The 17,295-nt window shown below is 60.6% G+C and overlaps 1 protein-coding gene across 1 annotated transcript; it reads right to left on the bottom strand.

Moving 5' to 3' along the window:
- Positions 1–815: 815 nt before the first annotated feature.
- Positions 816–6,842, bottom strand: LOC102933217 (tubulin alpha-4A chain). The gene is made up of 4 exons (XM_037912322.2): positions 6,630–6,842; positions 3,116–3,338; positions 2,233–2,381; positions 816–1,875 (listed from the first exon to the last, which is right to left on the bottom strand). Exons 1-4 carry the CDS (start codon positions 6,630–6,632, stop codon positions 901–903), a joined length of 1,350 nt encoding a protein of 449 aa, XP_037768250.1. The 5' UTR covers positions 6,633–6,842; the 3' UTR covers positions 816–900.
- Positions 6,843–17,295: the final 10,453 nt, after the last annotated feature.

Below are 17,295 nucleotides of genomic sequence, written 5' to 3'. Positions count from 1 at the left end.
GGGCCCTGGGAGCAGGGGCAGAGCCTAGCCCAGGCAGGTTCCCTCCCACCCCCAGGAGAGGGGAACAGGGCACAGCCCGTGTAGCCCAGCCAGATGCCAGCTCACCTTCCCAGCCAATAGCCAGGGGAGTTGGCACTGCCAGGGGCCCTCCCAAGCCAGGCCTGGGGGAGGGGCAGGCTCTACCCCTCCCTGCAGAGGCACAGACAGCAGAGTAACATGCCCCCTTTTCCCATGTAGCTAGTCCAGCCCTGGTCTCGGCCATGGCCTCAGGCAGGCTCCAAGGCCCAGCCCTGCTCAGGGAGTCCTGTCACCTGGAGGATGCTTCCCATCACTAAGCAATGGAACTGGCTATGCCATGCTGGCTGCTTTGTGCAGGGGTGGGGGGCAGCCTGGGAGGGCCCTTGCCCTCAGCAGGCCACTTACAGCTGGGCATATGGGGGGCAACCCCCAGGACCTGGAGTTTGCTGGTGGAGTTGTGTCCACCCCTCCTCCAGCGAGAGGGCAGGATAGATCCCTGAGAGCCCAAGTCACACTGGGCACCTGGTCAGGCCTAGGATTTAGCAGCCACCACTTGCCCACAGCCCCAGCTAGGAGTCAGGTATCTGGTTTGGGGGCAACCTGCCCTGCTGATGGCCCATGCTACTTCGCTGCCCAGGATGTCTTGGGACCCCATTCCCAGCCCCAAGACAGCCTGGCCCCAGGGCTGTAACTGGACCTGCTCAGCGCCAGCTCAATGGGCCTAGGACTGACAGTGCAGCAGAGCTGGGACACTCACTACAGCCCTGCACCTGGCAAGAAACAGCCACAGCCTCGGCTTTGGGTTCGAGACCAAGGAGATGGTTTATTGTTTAAAGGATTTTGCAATTAACACTATAACATGAAAGTCCTTCAGCCAGTGCCTCAGTACTCCTCTCCCTCCTCTTCATCCTCATAGGAGTCAAGGCCCACCTCCTCGTAATCCTTCTCCAGGGCAGCCATGTCCTCCCGGGCCTCTGAGAACTCCCCCTCCTCCATGCCCTCTCCCACGTACCAGTGCACGAAGGCCCGCTTGGCGTACATCAGGTCAAACTTGTGGTCCAGCCGAGCCCAGGCCTCGGCAATGGCCGTGGTATTGCTCAGCATGCACACGGCCCGCTGCACCTTGGCCAGGTCGCCGCCGGGAACCACCGTCGGGGGCTGGTAGTTGATGCCAACCTTGAAGCCAGTTGGGCACCAGTCCACGAACTGGATGCTGCGCTTGGTTTTGATGGCAGCAATGGCAGCGTTGACATCTTTGGGCACCACGTCCCCGCGATACAAGAGGCAGCAGGCCATGTATTTCCCGTGGCGGGGGTCACACTTCACCATCTGGTTGGCTGGCTCAAAGCAAGAGTTTGTGATTTCAGCCACAGAGAGCTGCTCATGGTAGGCCTTCTCTGCAGAGATGACGGGGGCGTAGGTGGCCAGCGGGAAGTGGATGCGGGGGTAGGGCACCAGGTTGGTCTGGAACTCTGTCAGATCCACATTGAGGGCACCATCGAATCGGAGGGAGGCGGTGATGGAGGACACGATCTGGCTAATAAGGCGGTTGAGGTTGGTGTAGGTGGGGCGCTCGATGTCCAGGTTCCTGCGGCAGATGTCGTAGATGGCCTCGTTGTCGACCATGAAGGCGCAGTCCGAGTGCTCCAGGGTGGTGTGGGTCGTCAGGATGGAGTTGTAGGGCTCCACCACTGCGGTGGAGACCTGAGGTGCTGGGTAGATGGCGAACTCCAGCTTGGACTTCTTGCCATAGTCAACGGAGAGACGCTCCATCAGCAGGGAGGTGAATCCGGAGCCGGTGCCTCCCCCGAAGCTGTGGAAGACCAGGAAGCCCTGGAGCCCCGTGCACTGGTCGGCCTGCGGGAAGAACAAACATCAGAGCTCATTAGACTAAGTACCAGCCAATCCAGGCTGCAGCCCAGACATGGCCAAGAAGGCTAGAGATAGAGAACCAGCTGGCCGAGACCTCCACCAGTCCCCACGCCAGCCCCCCCAACCTGTGGGAAGAACAAGCCCCAGTGTCAGATAGGGAGCCCTCCAGGTCCCAGACCCCTTGCCAAGTACAGTCAGCTCCCAAGGCCTCCCCAGACAAGAGCATGTTTAGCCATGTTTTGTGGGGACTTACAGCGAGAAGCTGGAGCCCTCTTACCAGCTCCTTGGCTGGGCAGAGCGCAGCCCCCACCCCACAAATATCCCATCTGACAGGCTGCATACCAGCTTCCGGATCCTGTCCAGCACTTGGTCAATGATCTCCTTGCCGATTGTGTAGTGCCCACGGGCATAGTTATTGGCAGCATCTTCCTTGCCGGTGATGAGCTGCTCTGGGTGGAAGAGCTGGCGGTAGATGCCGGTCCGAATCTCATCTGGAAGAGACGAAAGGAGGGGTGTGGGACGGACTCTAGGCCAGTGGTGGTCCCCCCCCACCCCCCTTACCAGAATCTGCCTGCACCCCACCCCCCTTACTGAACAGCCCAGGCTCCCGCCCCAGCCTGGCCTCACTGGGCTGGCCCAAGCAGCCTGGCGTTGCTGCTCACCCCCTCTGAACGTTCCTGTGTGCACCCCACGGACATCAGCAGAGGCCAGTGCACTGAGCTGGCCTGCTGGCGCAGGGGGTGGAGGACGGCCGTCCTCCACCCAACAGGAGGGCCTGGGGCACAGGCTGCCAGACGGACGTCCCTGGAGAAGCCGCCAGGGCGTGGCAGAGGGTGCGGGACACAGCATTTCGCCCACACCAGGAAGTGGCACCAGCTGCCCTGAGGGAGTTCCGTCTAGCTCTGAGCAGTGCCGTGGCGGGAGCAGACCTGCCGGTTGGGTAGGTTTCTCTGGGCACCAAGCCTGTGTCATGGATAATGAGCATCAGCGTACATGGCGCTTCTCATCCTCAAAGCCCCCCCTGCAGCAGGGAAGGCCAGTCCCAGGCCAGGCGGAAGGGCCTGGCACAGAGCTAGGGCAGGGCTGCCCTGTGGGCAGGAGTGACCAAGGCCGCACAAGCCAGCTGCTGCGCTTGGCAGTCCAGGAGGCAGACACGGCTCTAGCTGGGGGCCTAAATCCTTCACCACTGAGCGCCCCCCCACCCCACGCAGGCACCGTCACTCACCGATCACGGTGGGTTCCAGGTCCACGAAGATAGCCCTGGGGACGTGCTTCCCGGCGCCCGTCTCACAGAAGAAGGTGGTAAAGGAGTCGTCCCCTCCCCCGATGGTCTTCTCGCTGGGCATCTGCCCGTCCGGCTGGATGCCGTGCTCCAGGCAGTACAGCTCCCAGCAGGTGTTGCCCATCTGGACGCCGGCCTGGCCGACATGGACTGAGATACATTCACGCTGCAGAGAGAGAAGGGCCATTGAGGTGCCTCTCCAGGCCAGTGGACCCAGAGCCCCATGCCAGCGCTGGTGGCGAGGTGGGGCCCGCGGCTCCCCCAAACTCCTGGGGGATCGCAGCCGCCGGTCTCTGTTCAGCGAGAGCTGCCAGACAGCCCGGGACATTAGTGCCTGCGGGTCAGCACAGCGGGAGAAGGGACCTTGGTTTGGAGAACAGTCCCGCTACCAGGTCCCCAGCCTGGGGCAGCACCGAGCCCTGGCCCAGCGCAGAAGGAGCCTGGGATTCTCAAGCAGAGAGTCCATTCCACGGGGGAGAAGGGGCTGCTTGCTCCCGGCAGCCCCGACCCTGGCGCCCAGCACCGTGGAGGCCGGGCGAGTCGTGCAGCACAGGGAAACACTGCAGGCTGCGACGGGCTGCCACGCTGCATCCCCCCCCCCCCCCCCCCCCACACACACTGCAGCACTGCCCAGACTGCAGGTGTGGGGGAGGAGCGCAGCAGTGCGCCCCCCCCACACACACACAGAGCAGGCCTTGCACTAGATCCAGCAGCAGTCACACTCCTAAGGATTGTGTCTGCCACACCCTGCTGGCCGCAGCGTTGTGGGAGTTCCCTGCCACAGGGACCACGCTGGGCACTTGCCACCTTCAGAGCCAAGGACAGGCATCGAGCAACGCCAGGGCAGGAGCAGGGGAGGAACTGCAGCCCCCCTGGGGGTGGGGGGGAGACTCACCCAAGGCCACACAGTGCCTTGGTGGGAGGGCTGGGCTTAAACTCCTCAGTGGTGCCCATCCCCCTGGGACCCAGCCCACAGCCCCTCACTGTCCCAGGACTGCAGCAGCCCCTGCCAGCTTACTGCTGCCTGGAGCCCCCCAGGGCCAGGTCGGAGGCTTGGCTGTCCCTGGGACGCGCTCTGGCTCCCATCCACCATCTCGCTGCAGCGAGAGGGGAGGAGCCGGGACTGCAGCGTCAGGCAGGTGCTGAGCTGACAAGCACATACCTAATGCATGAGCTACAGGCCCACCCTCGCTGCTCCCAGCCAGCCTGGGCACGGCGGCGCCATTCCCAATCCCAAGGGAACCCAGCAGCGGGCAGGGCTGCGGGGCATCAGAGTGGGCGGAGGGCAGGGAGCCTGCCCAGTACCTGCCCGTGCTCTAATGGGGAATAAGGCCCTTCCGCCCAGGGGCATAGAGCAGCGCCCCCCTGGAGCCGCTACAGGGCCCGTGGGAGGGCTGCGGGGAGGGGACGTCAGAGGGAGCTTTTCCACAAGGCAGCAGGCTCAGCTGCAGGGGCTGTTCGCACAGAGCTGGCTGCATCAGGTGGGCGCTGGGATGCAGAACCCCCCTTTCCTAAACACTCCCCTCCCCCCAGCAGCTCTGACCCCCAGGCCTGCAAGGCCAGAGAGAGGCCTCTGGTCACTCGGCCCTCCCACCCCCACAAGCAAAGGAGCCAGCTGGACCAGCCATGGGGCTCCCAGGGTGGGGGGCACAGGCAGGGTCCGGCCCTCAGGAGCCACAGGGTCACAGCCACCCGCTCTGGGGGCCCCAGTGGGTCTGGGACGGGAGCCAGGGTTCCTGCAGCAGCCAGAGGGCCAAGCCCAGGAGGCCCCTCCGCCCGCCGGCAGCATCAGCCCCAAACTCAAACCGTTTATGGGGAAGCCACAAGGAGGAAGCACCCAGCTCTGTGCAGCTGCCACCTCGGGGCCGGCCTGCACCCCCCGTCCCCGCTGGCAGCCCGCGGCGGGCTCTGCGGCGCCCGCCCGGTCCCCCCCAGGGCTGGCAGCCCAAGCTGGGGCTGTGCGACGCGGCAGCCGTTCCGGTCCCTGCCACGGTGCTGGACGCAGGGGGCTGCGGGTCAGGACTGGGGGGCATCAGCAGAGCGGGGGGCATCCTCCAGGCCCCGCCAGCGCGGAACCCGGGCCGCCGACGCACCATCTCCGCCCCGCCTGTGTGTACCGCCCCGGCCCCGCCCGGGGGAGTCGCCAGGCAGCCGACATTTGAACACGCACCGGCCAACCAGGGAGGGCTGTGAAGCCACCAGCCCCACCCGCCAGACGTTCCCTCCCGCCATCCCGCTGGGGGAGCGACGGCAGGAAACCCCCTTCCCCGCCGCGGCGCCGGTGCCCCTGGCGGGGCCGAGACCCCGCTCCGGGCGCATGGCGCTGGGGTGGCCCCCGTGGGCCTGGGCTCCTCCGCCGAGGGGGGAAGGGGAGCTGGCGGCGTCGCGCTACCGGCCCCTCCGAAGGGCTCCCGGGGGGGCCCAGCAGTGCCCCTGCAGGCGCCTCCGGGGCGCAGCGCGGCCAGCCCCGCGGTGCCCAGCCCGAGTGGCGAGAGCCAGGAAACGCTGCCGGGAAGGGGGGGGGGGGGGGGACGGGCTCCACCTGCGCGCCCAGGCCGCGGCCTCGCCACGAGGTGGGGAGACCGGCTCCGCCACTGGACCGGCAGCGGGCGGGCTTGAGGCCCCTTCCGCCAGACACGGGCAGCGAGCGGGGCTGCCCCCGTACAGCCGGGCAGCCTGGGGCCCCAGGCTCACCCACGCTCCCTGAAACACCGAATATCCCCCCCGCCCCCGAGACAGGGCTACGGCTCCTAGTCTGGCCAGGAGCCCGGCAGAGCTATTTCCAGGCGAGCCCCCCGCCTATTAATAACCCCCCGGCCAGACGCAGCCGCTGCCCCCCACTGAGCAGGCAGAGCCCCCGGCACCCTCGTGTCCTTCCCGAGTCGGGCCGGGCGCCAACCCCCCCCCGGCTCCCCAGCCCCCCCGCCCGCTGTCCAGCTGCCCCTGCCCGTCTGGAGCAAGCCCGGCCCGGGGGGGCCTGGCTGGGGATCCCCGCACACGGGGCTGCCCCACTGCGCTGGCGCCTGCCTATGGCCAGGGCAAGGTCGCCCTCTCCCCGCCCATCCTGCTCCGAGGGCAGGAGGGCGCTGGCGGTGCCAGGGCTCTGCCCCCCAACCCAGCGCCGCGAGCCCTTCAAGGGCCCCCTTCAAGGGCCCCCAGCAAGGCCCGGACAAGGGGCCCTTGTCCCTTCGGGCGGCCCGGCGCCATGGAGAGCCCGGCCCAGCAGCCCCCTCGGGACAGGGGCCCGCCGCGGAGCGCACCTGCCAGGCGCGGCCCGGGCACCGCGCACGCTGCGGGGCGCGGAGTCCCGCACAGGATCCGGGGCGGGAGGCGCGCGGCGGGGCCCGGCCCCGGACTCCTGGGTTCCGCGCGCGCGCGGCGGGGCCCCCGGGTCAGTGCAGAGCCCCGGGCTGCTCCGTCCCCGAGCGCCCCGGGGCCCCCCGGGCCCCGCACTCACCATGACGCAGTAGTGGCCGGGATCTCACGTGAGTCTGCGCGACGAGGTCTCGGTGAGAAGCTTCGCCTGCTGCAGTCCTGGCGCACCGGCCTTATATACCGGGGGGTGGGGCTGGGACACGCCCACGGGCGGGATGACGGGTCTGACCGCGCCCCCACCTCCAGATTTGCACAGGGGGCGTGGTTTGTTTTTAGAGCGGGGGCGTCCTAACACCCTGTACCATGAAAGGCCCACCCTAAGATTACCCCCCCACCGCAATCCCATAGTGTCCCCCCCCCCCCCCCCCCCCGGCAAAGGGGGAATGTGCTTCAATGTAGCAAAACCATGTCTGTGAACATGCCTGCGGGAGGGGTCCAAATCCAAGGCACTGTCTGGGAAGCGGGTCTGGGGGAGCCCCTTCCACACTGGGCTCGAGCCCACTGCAGTCACTGCATCCTTGGTGAGCAGTGCAGCCAGGGGAGACGACAGGCCCCAGCATGCATGGCTGCAGCGTGCTCCCTGCAGAGCGCGGCCTGGCCTGCCCCAGGATACCGCCGCCCCCGGGGCCTAGTTGCTCCCCTTAACTTCACTGGCCAGGTGAGTTAGATGGGGGGGGGGGTGGAGCCGGGCTTCTGCCGATCCGGATCGATGCTCCGATCTTGACAAGACGAGACCTGGGTCCTCTGCAAGACCCCTCGCATTTACAGCGGCTTCCCTCTCATGCAAATTGTCCCAGATTCAAAATCTGGGTCTGCGTCCGTTGGTCCTTTGTGCCGCTTCCCTCTGGGTGTTCCCAAAAGAAGGTGCTGGCTTCTAACCCCCAAGCCCGTCAATATGTCGGCTCTTCTTTAGCGAGCCCACTTGGCAAGTTTTATTGTTCTTGGGTCTGGCTCCCATCCCCTCTCCAACGGTTGCAGCTGTCTGGAGGTGCCGGCCTTCCACGCCTTGCTCATTCACACCTCGTTCATTCAACAGGGCAATGGATTACAAAGTGTGTGTGTGTGGGGGGGGATCTTACTCTATTCCTAGCAAAAAGACAATTTTCTTCTACCTTAATTATACTATCTTAGGGGCTTTAACATTATATCAAGGTTCAATACAAAGTTTCTATATAAGGATCTGATGCAAAGTTCCTGTATCACAGAACTCGATACAAAGTTGTATGAAAATAGAGGTTACATGCGGATAGGCTTAATACAAGGTTATATGAAGAGACATAACACCAAGTCATATGAAAGTTATGTGAAGATGCTTAGTGCAGAGATTTATCTACAGCTGTGCCCAGGGGCCCCGGACAATTTGGGGGCCTCAGGGTGTTGGGGGGTCCAAAATGTTCTTTGTGTCCAGGGCACCAATAAATCCTAATCCGCTTCTGCTCAATGAAGGCGTGCAGTGCTCCACCTTCAACAAAGGGAGCTTTGCTGGGGATTTGAGTTAAATGGAGGTTAAGAAAGTCAAAGAGAACGCAGAGCATCGTGAAGCGTTTCACTTACCCCTCGCCCACCTAACCAGGATCACTGCTTCGGCAGCCATGACGCCAGAAACCTACCAGTTCTGCAGTCGCCCATAGAGCCTTCCAGGAAAACCAGGTGAGACAAGACCTGAATTGCTAAAGGAAACAAGCAGAGAAAACACTTTAGAAGCAAAGAAGAATCTTCCACGCCTCTGAAGGTCAGAGAGAAGGCGGTAATAAAAAGGGGCCCCATTCCACGTCCGTTCCGTTGGCAGGTCCCTTTGCAGACAGGGCAGCCCCCCGAAATCACTCCCTGAGCCGTGTTCGGTGCCTGGGGTGCACTTCTCATCCACTCTGCTAATTCCTTCCCACTCTTCATAAAAACGTACCGTCTTCTGAAGCACTCGGAAACATCCCGCAGACCTGCGTTTCCATGCAATACGGGTCGTTCTCGGACTCAGTGAGCAGGGCTTGGGCAGCTGCTAGGAAGGTTTATTAGACCTCATTTCATAGAACATCAGCGTTGGAAGGGACTTCAGAAGGTCACCTAGTCCAACCCCCTGCTCAAAAAAGCAGGACCAATCCCCAATTTTTGCCCCAGATCCCTAAATGGCCCCCTCAAGGATTGAACTCACGACCCTGAATTTAGCAGGCCAATGCTCAAACCACGGAGCTATCCTTTCCCTCCCCTGTGACCTGTATAACTCACCTGTCCCGAGCCCCAGCCAATCAAACCCACCCAGCACCCCACAAATCAACCCCAGCCTCTCTCAGCACCCTGACTTATGAATTCCCAGCATCGTCTCTCTGCAGACACTTACGCCGTGTTGTAACGGCAGAGGCATGAGTTTGCTTTTTGATGAAGTCACTGGGACCCCACGGAAAATGTCTTCACTGCTTCTCGTTGGGAAAAACTGAAGGGTGGAAAGTGAGTGATTTGAACCTCTCAGGTCATTCATGCCAACAGCACCGTTGCCATGAACGCTCGGAGCAGGTCTAATGGACGCGGTGCTTGGAAAGCAGCAGTGGGCTGTCTGCAGGGGGGGGGTCCCATGGCTGCGAATGCTGCTGGAGCTGCTGGGGGGCTAGCCGCAATGAGATGTTTTCCCAGACACGAAGAAGGATGAATTTAAACCCAGGGAAGGTTGCTGGACTGCAGATGTCACCAACGGATGAAAACATAACAATTGAGGTGATAAGCAGTTAAGTCAGCCAAGACAACCTTCCCAGAGAGTAGTTATCAGTGGTTCACAGTCAGGCTGGACGGGCATCACGAGTGGGGTCCCGCAGGGATCAGTTCTGGGTCCGGTTCTGTTCAATCTCTTCATCAGTGATGTAGATAATGGCACAGAGAGTACGCTGATAAAGTTTGCGGACGATACCAAGCAGGAGGGGTTGCAAGTGCTTTGGAGGATAGGATTCAAATTCAAAATGATCTGGACAAACTGGAGAAATGGTCTGAAGTAAAGAGGATGAAATTCAATAACGACAAAGTGCTCCACGTAGGAAGGAACAATCGGTGGCACACGCACAATGGGCAATGACTGCCGAGGAAGGAGCACTGCGGAAAGGGATCTGGGGGTCAGAGTCGACCACAAGCTAGATATGAGTCAACAGTGTAACTCTGTTGCAAAAAAAGTGAACATCACTCTGGGCTGTATTAGCAGGAGTGTTGTAAGCAAGACACGAGCAGTAATTCTTCTGCTCTGCTCAGCACTGATTGGGCCTCAACTGGAGTATTGCGTCCAGTTCTGGGAGCCACGTTTCAGGAACGATGTGGACAAAGTGGAGAAAGTCCAAAGAAGAGCAACAAAAATGAGGGAAGATTGAAAAAATTGGGTTTGTTTAGTCTGGAGAAGAGAAGACTGAGGGGGGGACATGAGAACAGTTTTCAAGTACATAAAAGCATATTAGAAGGAGGAGGGAGAAGAATTGTTCTCCTTAACCTCTGAGGATAGGACAAGCAGCAGTGGGCTTAAATTGCAGCCGGGGCGGTTTAGGTTGGACATTAGGAAAAACGTCCTAACTCTGCAGGTGGTGAAGCACTGGAATACATTGCTTAGGGAGGTTGTGGAATCTCCGTCACTTGGGATTTTAAAGAGCAGGTTAGACACACCCCTGTCAGGGAGGTCTAGGGGAACGCGAGCTGGGACGTGGGGAGAATCAGGAGCGGGGGAGCGGGGGTGGAAATGAGGGGAGGAGGGGTTTGGTTGGGGAGGGACCAGGCTGTGTATAAAGACAGGGAACACGGTGGTGTCTTGCGCAGCCCGGGAGGCGCCAATGCCTTGGCTCCCAGACACTCGACTCTCCAGGCCCGGCTGTGCTGAGTACTTGAGCAGTAAATGAAAACCCATAAATCTGACCCCCAGGAGCCTCCAGCACTCAGCTGTGGAAGGAGCTGCCGCTGCGAAGCTCTCAGAAGCACAATGCAGGCCAAGCACTGACAGGTGGAGTCTGACAAGTGCCTGACAACTTTTGGGTGTTGTAAGTGCAGCCCGGGTCCTCATGGGTGTGAATTCTGCTGTGGAGGCATTTCAAAGAGTCAGTGCACAGGGATTTTTGAGTGAAATTGCCCCTGTGCAGAGAGCCAGCAGCAAATGGCCTAGTCTGTTGCTGGTGAAGTTACGACGGGCTCGGGCTCAGAAGCACCATCATCAAATACTTTGGCACATTTTGCAGACAGCAAGATGGCTGGGTAACACATAGACGCATAGGGTAAGAAGGGACCGCACGGGTCATCTCGTCTAACCCCCGATGAGATGCAGGACTTGTTGGGTCTCACCCATCCCAGACAGACGGCTCCAGCCTCCTCTCGAAAACCTCCAGGGCAGGAGCTTCCACAACCTCCGGAAGTGTCTGTGCCATTGTCGGACTGCTCTTACGGGGAGGACGTTTCTCCTGAGATTTAATCGAAACCTGCTCTGTCGTTTGAACCCATCACCTCTTGTCCTGCCCCCTGTGGCAAGAGAGAAAAACTTTTTGCCATCTTATCTGTGGCAGCCTTTCAAGTATTTGAAGACAGCTATCATGCCCCCCCCGCAATCTCCTCTTTTCCAAACTGAACATACCCAGTTCCTTCAGCCTTTGCTCGTCCGACTTGCATTCCATCCCTGTGATCATCCCTGTCGCTCGCCTCGGGATCCTTTCCAGTTTCTCTCCATCCTTTCTATACAGCGGGGACCAAAGCTGGGCCCAGGTCTCCAATTTATCAAGATCCCTCTGAATTTTATCTCTGTTCTCCAAAGTGTTGGCAACCCCCCCACCTTTGTGTCATGTGCAAATCTGATCAGTCTGCTCTTTAGTCCTCCACCCGGGGCGTTGATAAAGACGTTAAACAACACCGGACCCAGAACAGCTCCCCATGGAGCCCCACTTGAGCCCTCCCTCTGCTCTGACATCAGTCCATTAATGGGGATGCTTTTTTTGCAGTTAATTACGTATTCACTTAATGGTGGTTCTGTTGAGCCTGTATTTTCCCAGCTACTTATCAGAATGCCGTGTGGGACTGTCTCAAAGCCTTGCTGAAGTCCATCACATTCCCCCATTCACCAAACCAGTTACCCATATTACCGACATTAATAGATTTTAAGGTGGAAAGGGACCAGTTCTCAGTCTGACCTCCTGTATAGCACAGGGCAGAAAATTCACCCAGAGACTCCTATAATGAGCCCAAGAACTTGTGTTTGACTAAAGCATCTTGCAGGAAGGCACCAGCCTGACTCTGAAGCCACCAAGAGATGGAGGATCTGCCCCTGGTCTGACAGGAACGTTCTCTGTTGGACACATACTGAGCAGATGCAGTTTAACTGCTGGTTTAGATCAAATAAAAGCAGTAGTGACATGCAGAGAGTTGCGGAGATCACAAAACATCTGGAGAAAGCGATGTCCACCTCTGCCTCCGGCCCCCAAACCCTGCCAGGCTGGGCGAGGGCAGGGGGCAGACAGACCGGGCCCGAGAAACACGGCTCGCCCATCAGCCAGTCGGAAAGGATTAGCAGATAGATTGGGGCTAGTCCACAAACCAGGGGGAGCCAGAAGCCCTCCCCTACTCGGGGCAGGGTGCGACTGACACCATGGGACAACCAGGCAGATGCCCAGAGCAGTGAAAGAGGTGGCAGCTGGCTAATGAAAGTGACCTCCAAGGAAAAGTAAACGATGCTCGTAGTAAGGCTCCTCTGAGCATGCCCTGTGTGACTGAGAGGTCCCCAGGAGCCAGAGCAGACCCAGCTGAGTGGAGGGCCCCTGCAGTGGACGGGCGTGCCGGGCCTGCTCCCCGGCATGTTCTCTGCACCCCACAGGTAGGTAGAGGCCCAGTGTGCCATGGGGCGAGCTAACGCTCTCCTCTCCCTTCTCCTGCAGCTTTCACAGCCTGTGGGGACACCAAGGCAGGCCGCAAATGAACAACCGGACACCGACGTGGAGTTCACCCTGCACAAGCGACAGCAGAGCCTGCCTGCGGCTAGGAAAGCAACACGGGATGTGCTTTCCCCCAGCACTAGGTACGTTCCCAGGGCTGGGGCCACGTGCGTCCGGCCAGCCAGGAGAGAGCCCTGCACTGTGTGGGGTCGGGGAGCCGGCTCCAGCAGGGCAGCGCCGTTGTGCCCGTCGGGGCCGACTGCTCTGCAGCATTGGAACAGACGTGCGGTCACCTGGGCCTGCATCAGCGTTGCTTGTGGGACACCCCAGCGAGGGGCAGGGCAGACCTCAGGCCCTGCCCACCCGAGCCAAAGGAGAATCGCTGTTAGTACAGGGCCAACGGCACACAGCAGAGGCAGAGGGGACACAGACACGCCAGCCAGTTCATTACAGCGAGTTTACACCCTGGGCCTCTCTCCCCTGGGAGCCGTGGCCTAGCTCCAGGGAGCCTGCAGAACATCCCAGGCATGAGCCAAAAGCAGAGTCCCCCAGGAGCTCGGCCCCACACAGACAATTGCTGGGGAAGAAGCATGCTGCAGACAGTGGCCCCCCAGCGGAACCCCGGCTCTCCCCCGCCCCCGCACTCTGGATCTCCCCCCCCGGCGCGTTTATTCAGTGCGTGTTTTCGCAAGCAGTTTGTTGACCCAGGTGTGAGGAGAGAGGTGGAACCAGCCCAGTCGCACGGGTGCTCGGAGCCGTTGGGAGCAGGAGGAAGTGGCCGGGCAGCCAGCCAAGCCAGGCAGAGGGCTTCAAGAGGAAATGGTTCATTAGCGGAAGGCTGAAGGCAGCTAGCAGAGGCTCCGGCTCCCAGGGCTCTCACTTGTCCCCAGCTCAGCAGGGCCCCGGGGGTGCGACACAGCGCAGCGCCCCAGCACTTGCAGGGTTAACGCCCTCCCGAGCACACCGGGTGCCCACACCCAGGCAGGTGGCGAGGGGTGCGGCCAGGAGCCTGGAGCTGCGGGATCATGAGAGAGACAGGCAGAGAGCTTAGCCCTGCCCTGCCGCTGAGGGGCCAGGCCTTTGTGCTGGGCACAGAAGAGCGGTGCCCTGCGGGGGAGGCTCAATTGCTGCCCTGGCCTGGGTGACACACAGCCACGCCCGGTGGCCTGCTGCCTTTGCAAGTGCGCGGGGAAGGGCTGCACGGTCCCCAGCTTGCCCCCTTCAGTGCAGCGAAGGCCACTCCTCCTCCTCCAGCATCGCCGGGGCTGTGGCGGGTCCTAGTTCTCTTTACGGCCAGTTTCTCAGCGTGACGCCCAGAGCAAATGCGCCAGTGACTGGGCTGGAATCTGCCACGGCTGTGACCATCTCTCCGCCTCGGGGTGGCAGGTGACACAGGCCTGCTAGGAGCGGAACAGCGGGCTCCCGGCTCTGTCCCCTCTCGGGACTCCATGGAGCTGGCCCTTGGCCTCGGTGTTACTAGCTGCCAGTGACGGGAGCTGTAGGAGGACCAGGGCCGGAGAGACAAGCCGGGGGTGGCGGAGTTCCCTTCAGCTCCCTGATTCCACACACAGCCCACGGGAGATGGGTGCTGAACTCCTGCCCAGGGTGTTCTCCTGCCAGGGGCCAGAGCGTATCCCGGGGGGAGAGGCAGGAAGCCAATTCCCAGCTCGACACCCTGCTGCACCATTTGCCTGAGCCTGCCTCAAGCCCTGGACTAGGTGGAGAAGTCCTGGTGGTTAGAGACCAGTGAATGACTCCATCTGGTGAGCACAGGCAGGACTGTGGACCCGGCTTCTCCCTCCCAGGGCTTTGGGCGCTCGTGGCCGTGACTGAGGCCTCCAACTCCAGGGCTTGTCGGGGCAGCGGGGGATGCGGTGAACAGGTCACTGTGGAGCCCAGGTTGCTGAGCCCCCGCCTGCTGGGAACGGAGCCTCGGGACAGTGCGATTTCACAAAGCTCCCTTCACGGCAGTACGATTGTTACGTGCATTAGACAAACTATGTCCAAAAAGAAAAGGAGGACTTGTGGCACCTTAGAGACTAACCAATTTATTTGAGCATAAGCTTACGTGAGCTACAGTTGCATCCGATGAAGTGAGCTGTAGCTCACGAAAGCTTATGCTCAAATTGGTTAGTCTCTAAGGTGCCACAAGTCCTCCTTTTCTTTTTGCGAATACAGACTAACACGGCTGCTACTCTGAAATATGTCCAAAAACTGCAGTGTGAATTTGCTGCGTCCCCCTCCCAAAGCCAGGGGCCTGCAGGGCTGGCGTTGCAGGCTGCGACGAGGAGAGCTGGGGGTGGCTTGCACCCACTCAGCAGTGTCTGGCGACAGCGAGCTCTGTTGTGGGCCCAGAAACGCCCCCGGCGGCGCACAGATCTCTGCTGCTCCTTAGGTCTGGGAGCGGGGCTGCTGCGCCAGCCACTCAGCGACAATCACCTGGTTCTGCTCTCAGCCGTTCTCCGGCTCGGCACCTGCTGGGTAAGGTGACAGTTAGTGAGGGCTTGGTGCCTAGTGGCCAGGAAGTTCTGCTTCTAGCTTCTCAGCGTGATGCGTTGCGCCCGCGACACCCGGGACTGCCTCAGGTGTCAGGTTTGTTCAGAAGAAGGATACAGCCAACAGAGCAGGAGGGGAACGGTCCCTCTACAAGAACAACTGTGTAGCCCTTCTGCCCCTCAGAGTCGGCAGCAACAAGGGCTGGGTTCAATATCTAGGGGATCCATTCCAATAACACAGTGCAAACCGGCTCGAGCCCCCACCCAGTGACCTGGGACAAATATATACCACCCCCGCTGGGCGCCTCCAAAAGGCAATACTTCCCCTCTCGCAAGCACAGAGTCTGAGTGTAGCAAAAGCCTTTTAATAACAGAGAGAAACAGTGTGGCATTATGTTGGGGAAACACCACAAACAGGATTCATAACACAACCCATGAGCAAAAACCCACCCCAAGCAAATTGGGGCATGCCCCTTTCCCTTTGGTTCTTGAGTCCAGCAACCCCAAATCACCCAAAGTCCCAAAAGTCCAACGACCCAAAAGTCTCTGCCCTGGTCAGCCCCCGATGGATGCAGGGTCTCTGCAAGGCAGGGACAGTGACTGCCTCCTGCAGACGCCACTCGTGGGGAGAGTGCCAGCTGCAGACAGGTGTGAAGGGGGCTGATGGCAGCTCCACCCTTTTGTAGAAGGTCAAGGTTTTAATGGGCCGGTTGGCCTGGAATGGCAGTGCTGGCGGCCAGCCAGGAATGAGAGACAGGATTTCCCAGGGAAAACTGGGGGGAGGGGGCGAAGGGAGAGGGGGGAAGAGTGCTTTGGTTTCCCCTGGCGGGGTTGGGGTGGCATCTGGACGGCCTGGCAGACTGGCTCCCTCACGCGGATGGACAGACGAGCCCACTGCTGGAAGGTGTTAGCCCAAGCTAGCCCACACGGACTGGCACCTCGTTTACACCCCAGGCAAGACAAGGGCAGAGTGGCACAGCCGTAGGGGCTTGGGCAAAAAGGACGAGGGATGTAGAAGGCCAAGACTCTCGGGGAGCACTGGGCATGGGGGTGGCTTTGCTGAGAGTCCTCAGCGTCCTGCCACCTTCCCGCACGAGGCCAGTGGACTCCCCTCCAGCCCCCACAGCCAGACTCAGAGCGTGCTGCATCTCCAGGGCTGCACCAGACCCTTGGCACATAGCCAGGAGCAGATCACGGGGCCCAGGAACCAAGGGTCCTCCGAGCCTGTCTTCGTCCCTTTGGACTATCACAGCCCCAGTGACAGGACCAGGGAGGCCGAGGCCCCCTGCTCGGAGGCAAAGGGGTGAAAGAGAAGACCCTCACTCAGAGCCACCCAGTGGCCATTATTCATTACCCTTTCAGGGCACAAGGACTGTCTGCTCCTGAAGACCTTAGCAGGGCATGGTCCCCATCCACAAAACCTGCCAGTCCCGCTGCCTCAAGTAAGAGGCAGCAGGACAATGCCCTGGGAGACTCAGCCCTTGTTCTTCTAGCTCAGTGAGGGACAGCGAAGCCTCATTTCATCTCAGAGTTTAAAGTCCTTAACCAGTTTCCCCTATGACTTTAAGTATCTAGGTGGTGAGATCAGGGGGTGTGATTGTGGCAGAGCCCTAGGGGCCCAGTGTGATGGTGTCTGCACAGAGAATGGCCGACACCCTGTCTCCTGATGGCCTGGGCCCCTCCTCTGCAAGGTGCCAACTGAAGGGGTTGGAGAACAAAGATCAGGTGACCTCCTGGCGTGGGAAAGAGACAAAGGAGAGGAGGGGCTGGGGAAATGGAGGGAGGCCCAGAGGGGGCTCTGGCCTCCCTGCCCCCCCAAGACAGACCCAGCTGTTCTCTGCACCTACAAGCTCTGTTTTAGACCATGTTCCTGTCGTCTAATAAACCTTCTGTTTTACTGGCTGGCTGAGAGTCACGTCTGACTGCGGAGTCGGGGGGCAGGACCCTCTGGCTTCCCCAGGACCTGGCCTGGGCGGACTGGCTGTGGGAAGCGCACGGAGGGTCAGAGGAGGCTGAATGCTCCGAGGTCAGACCCAGGAAGGTGGAAGCCGTGTGCGTTTCTTGCCCTGGAGACAGTCTGCACCCAGAGAGGAGGCTCCCCCAGAGTAGTTCCAGAGCATCGCCCGGTGACTCTGACAGAGGGAGAGAGGAGGGAGTTTGCCACTGAATCTTGGTGGGCTCCAAAATCACCTAGTTAGTTAATCAGACAAGATGGAGCTTGTCTGGGATGCACAAGATGGAGCAGCCAAGGCCAAAGCATCAGTGAGACGATGAGGACTCCCCAGCTCTACCTGGCTGCCCAAGGCTGAGGAAACCCTTTTGGAGAGCTGCTGGCGAGCTCTGCAGTCACCCTGTGGGGGTGAAGACACTCCAGAGCAAGGTG

Source organism: Chelonia mydas, chromosome 11, assembly GCF_015237465.2.
Source record: "Chelonia mydas isolate rCheMyd1 chromosome 11, rCheMyd1.pri.v2, whole genome shotgun sequence".
Taxonomy (NCBI): Eukaryota; Metazoa; Chordata; order Testudines; family Cheloniidae; genus Chelonia; species Chelonia mydas.
The sequence above is the reverse complement of the archived record's forward strand: the minus strand, read 5'-3'. Positions and strand labels throughout refer to the sequence as shown.

Coding starts and splice junctions, on each gene's coding strand:
- LOC102933217 (XM_037912322.2), bottom strand. Junction 2,382..3,115: donor CCTGGAACCCACCGTGATCG/GTGAGTGACGGT, acceptor CGTCTCTTCCAG/ATGAGATTCGGACCGGCATC. Junction 1,876..2,232: donor TGGACAGGATCCGGAAGCTG/GTATGCAGCCTG, acceptor TTCTTCCCGCAG/GCCGACCAGTGCACGGGGCT.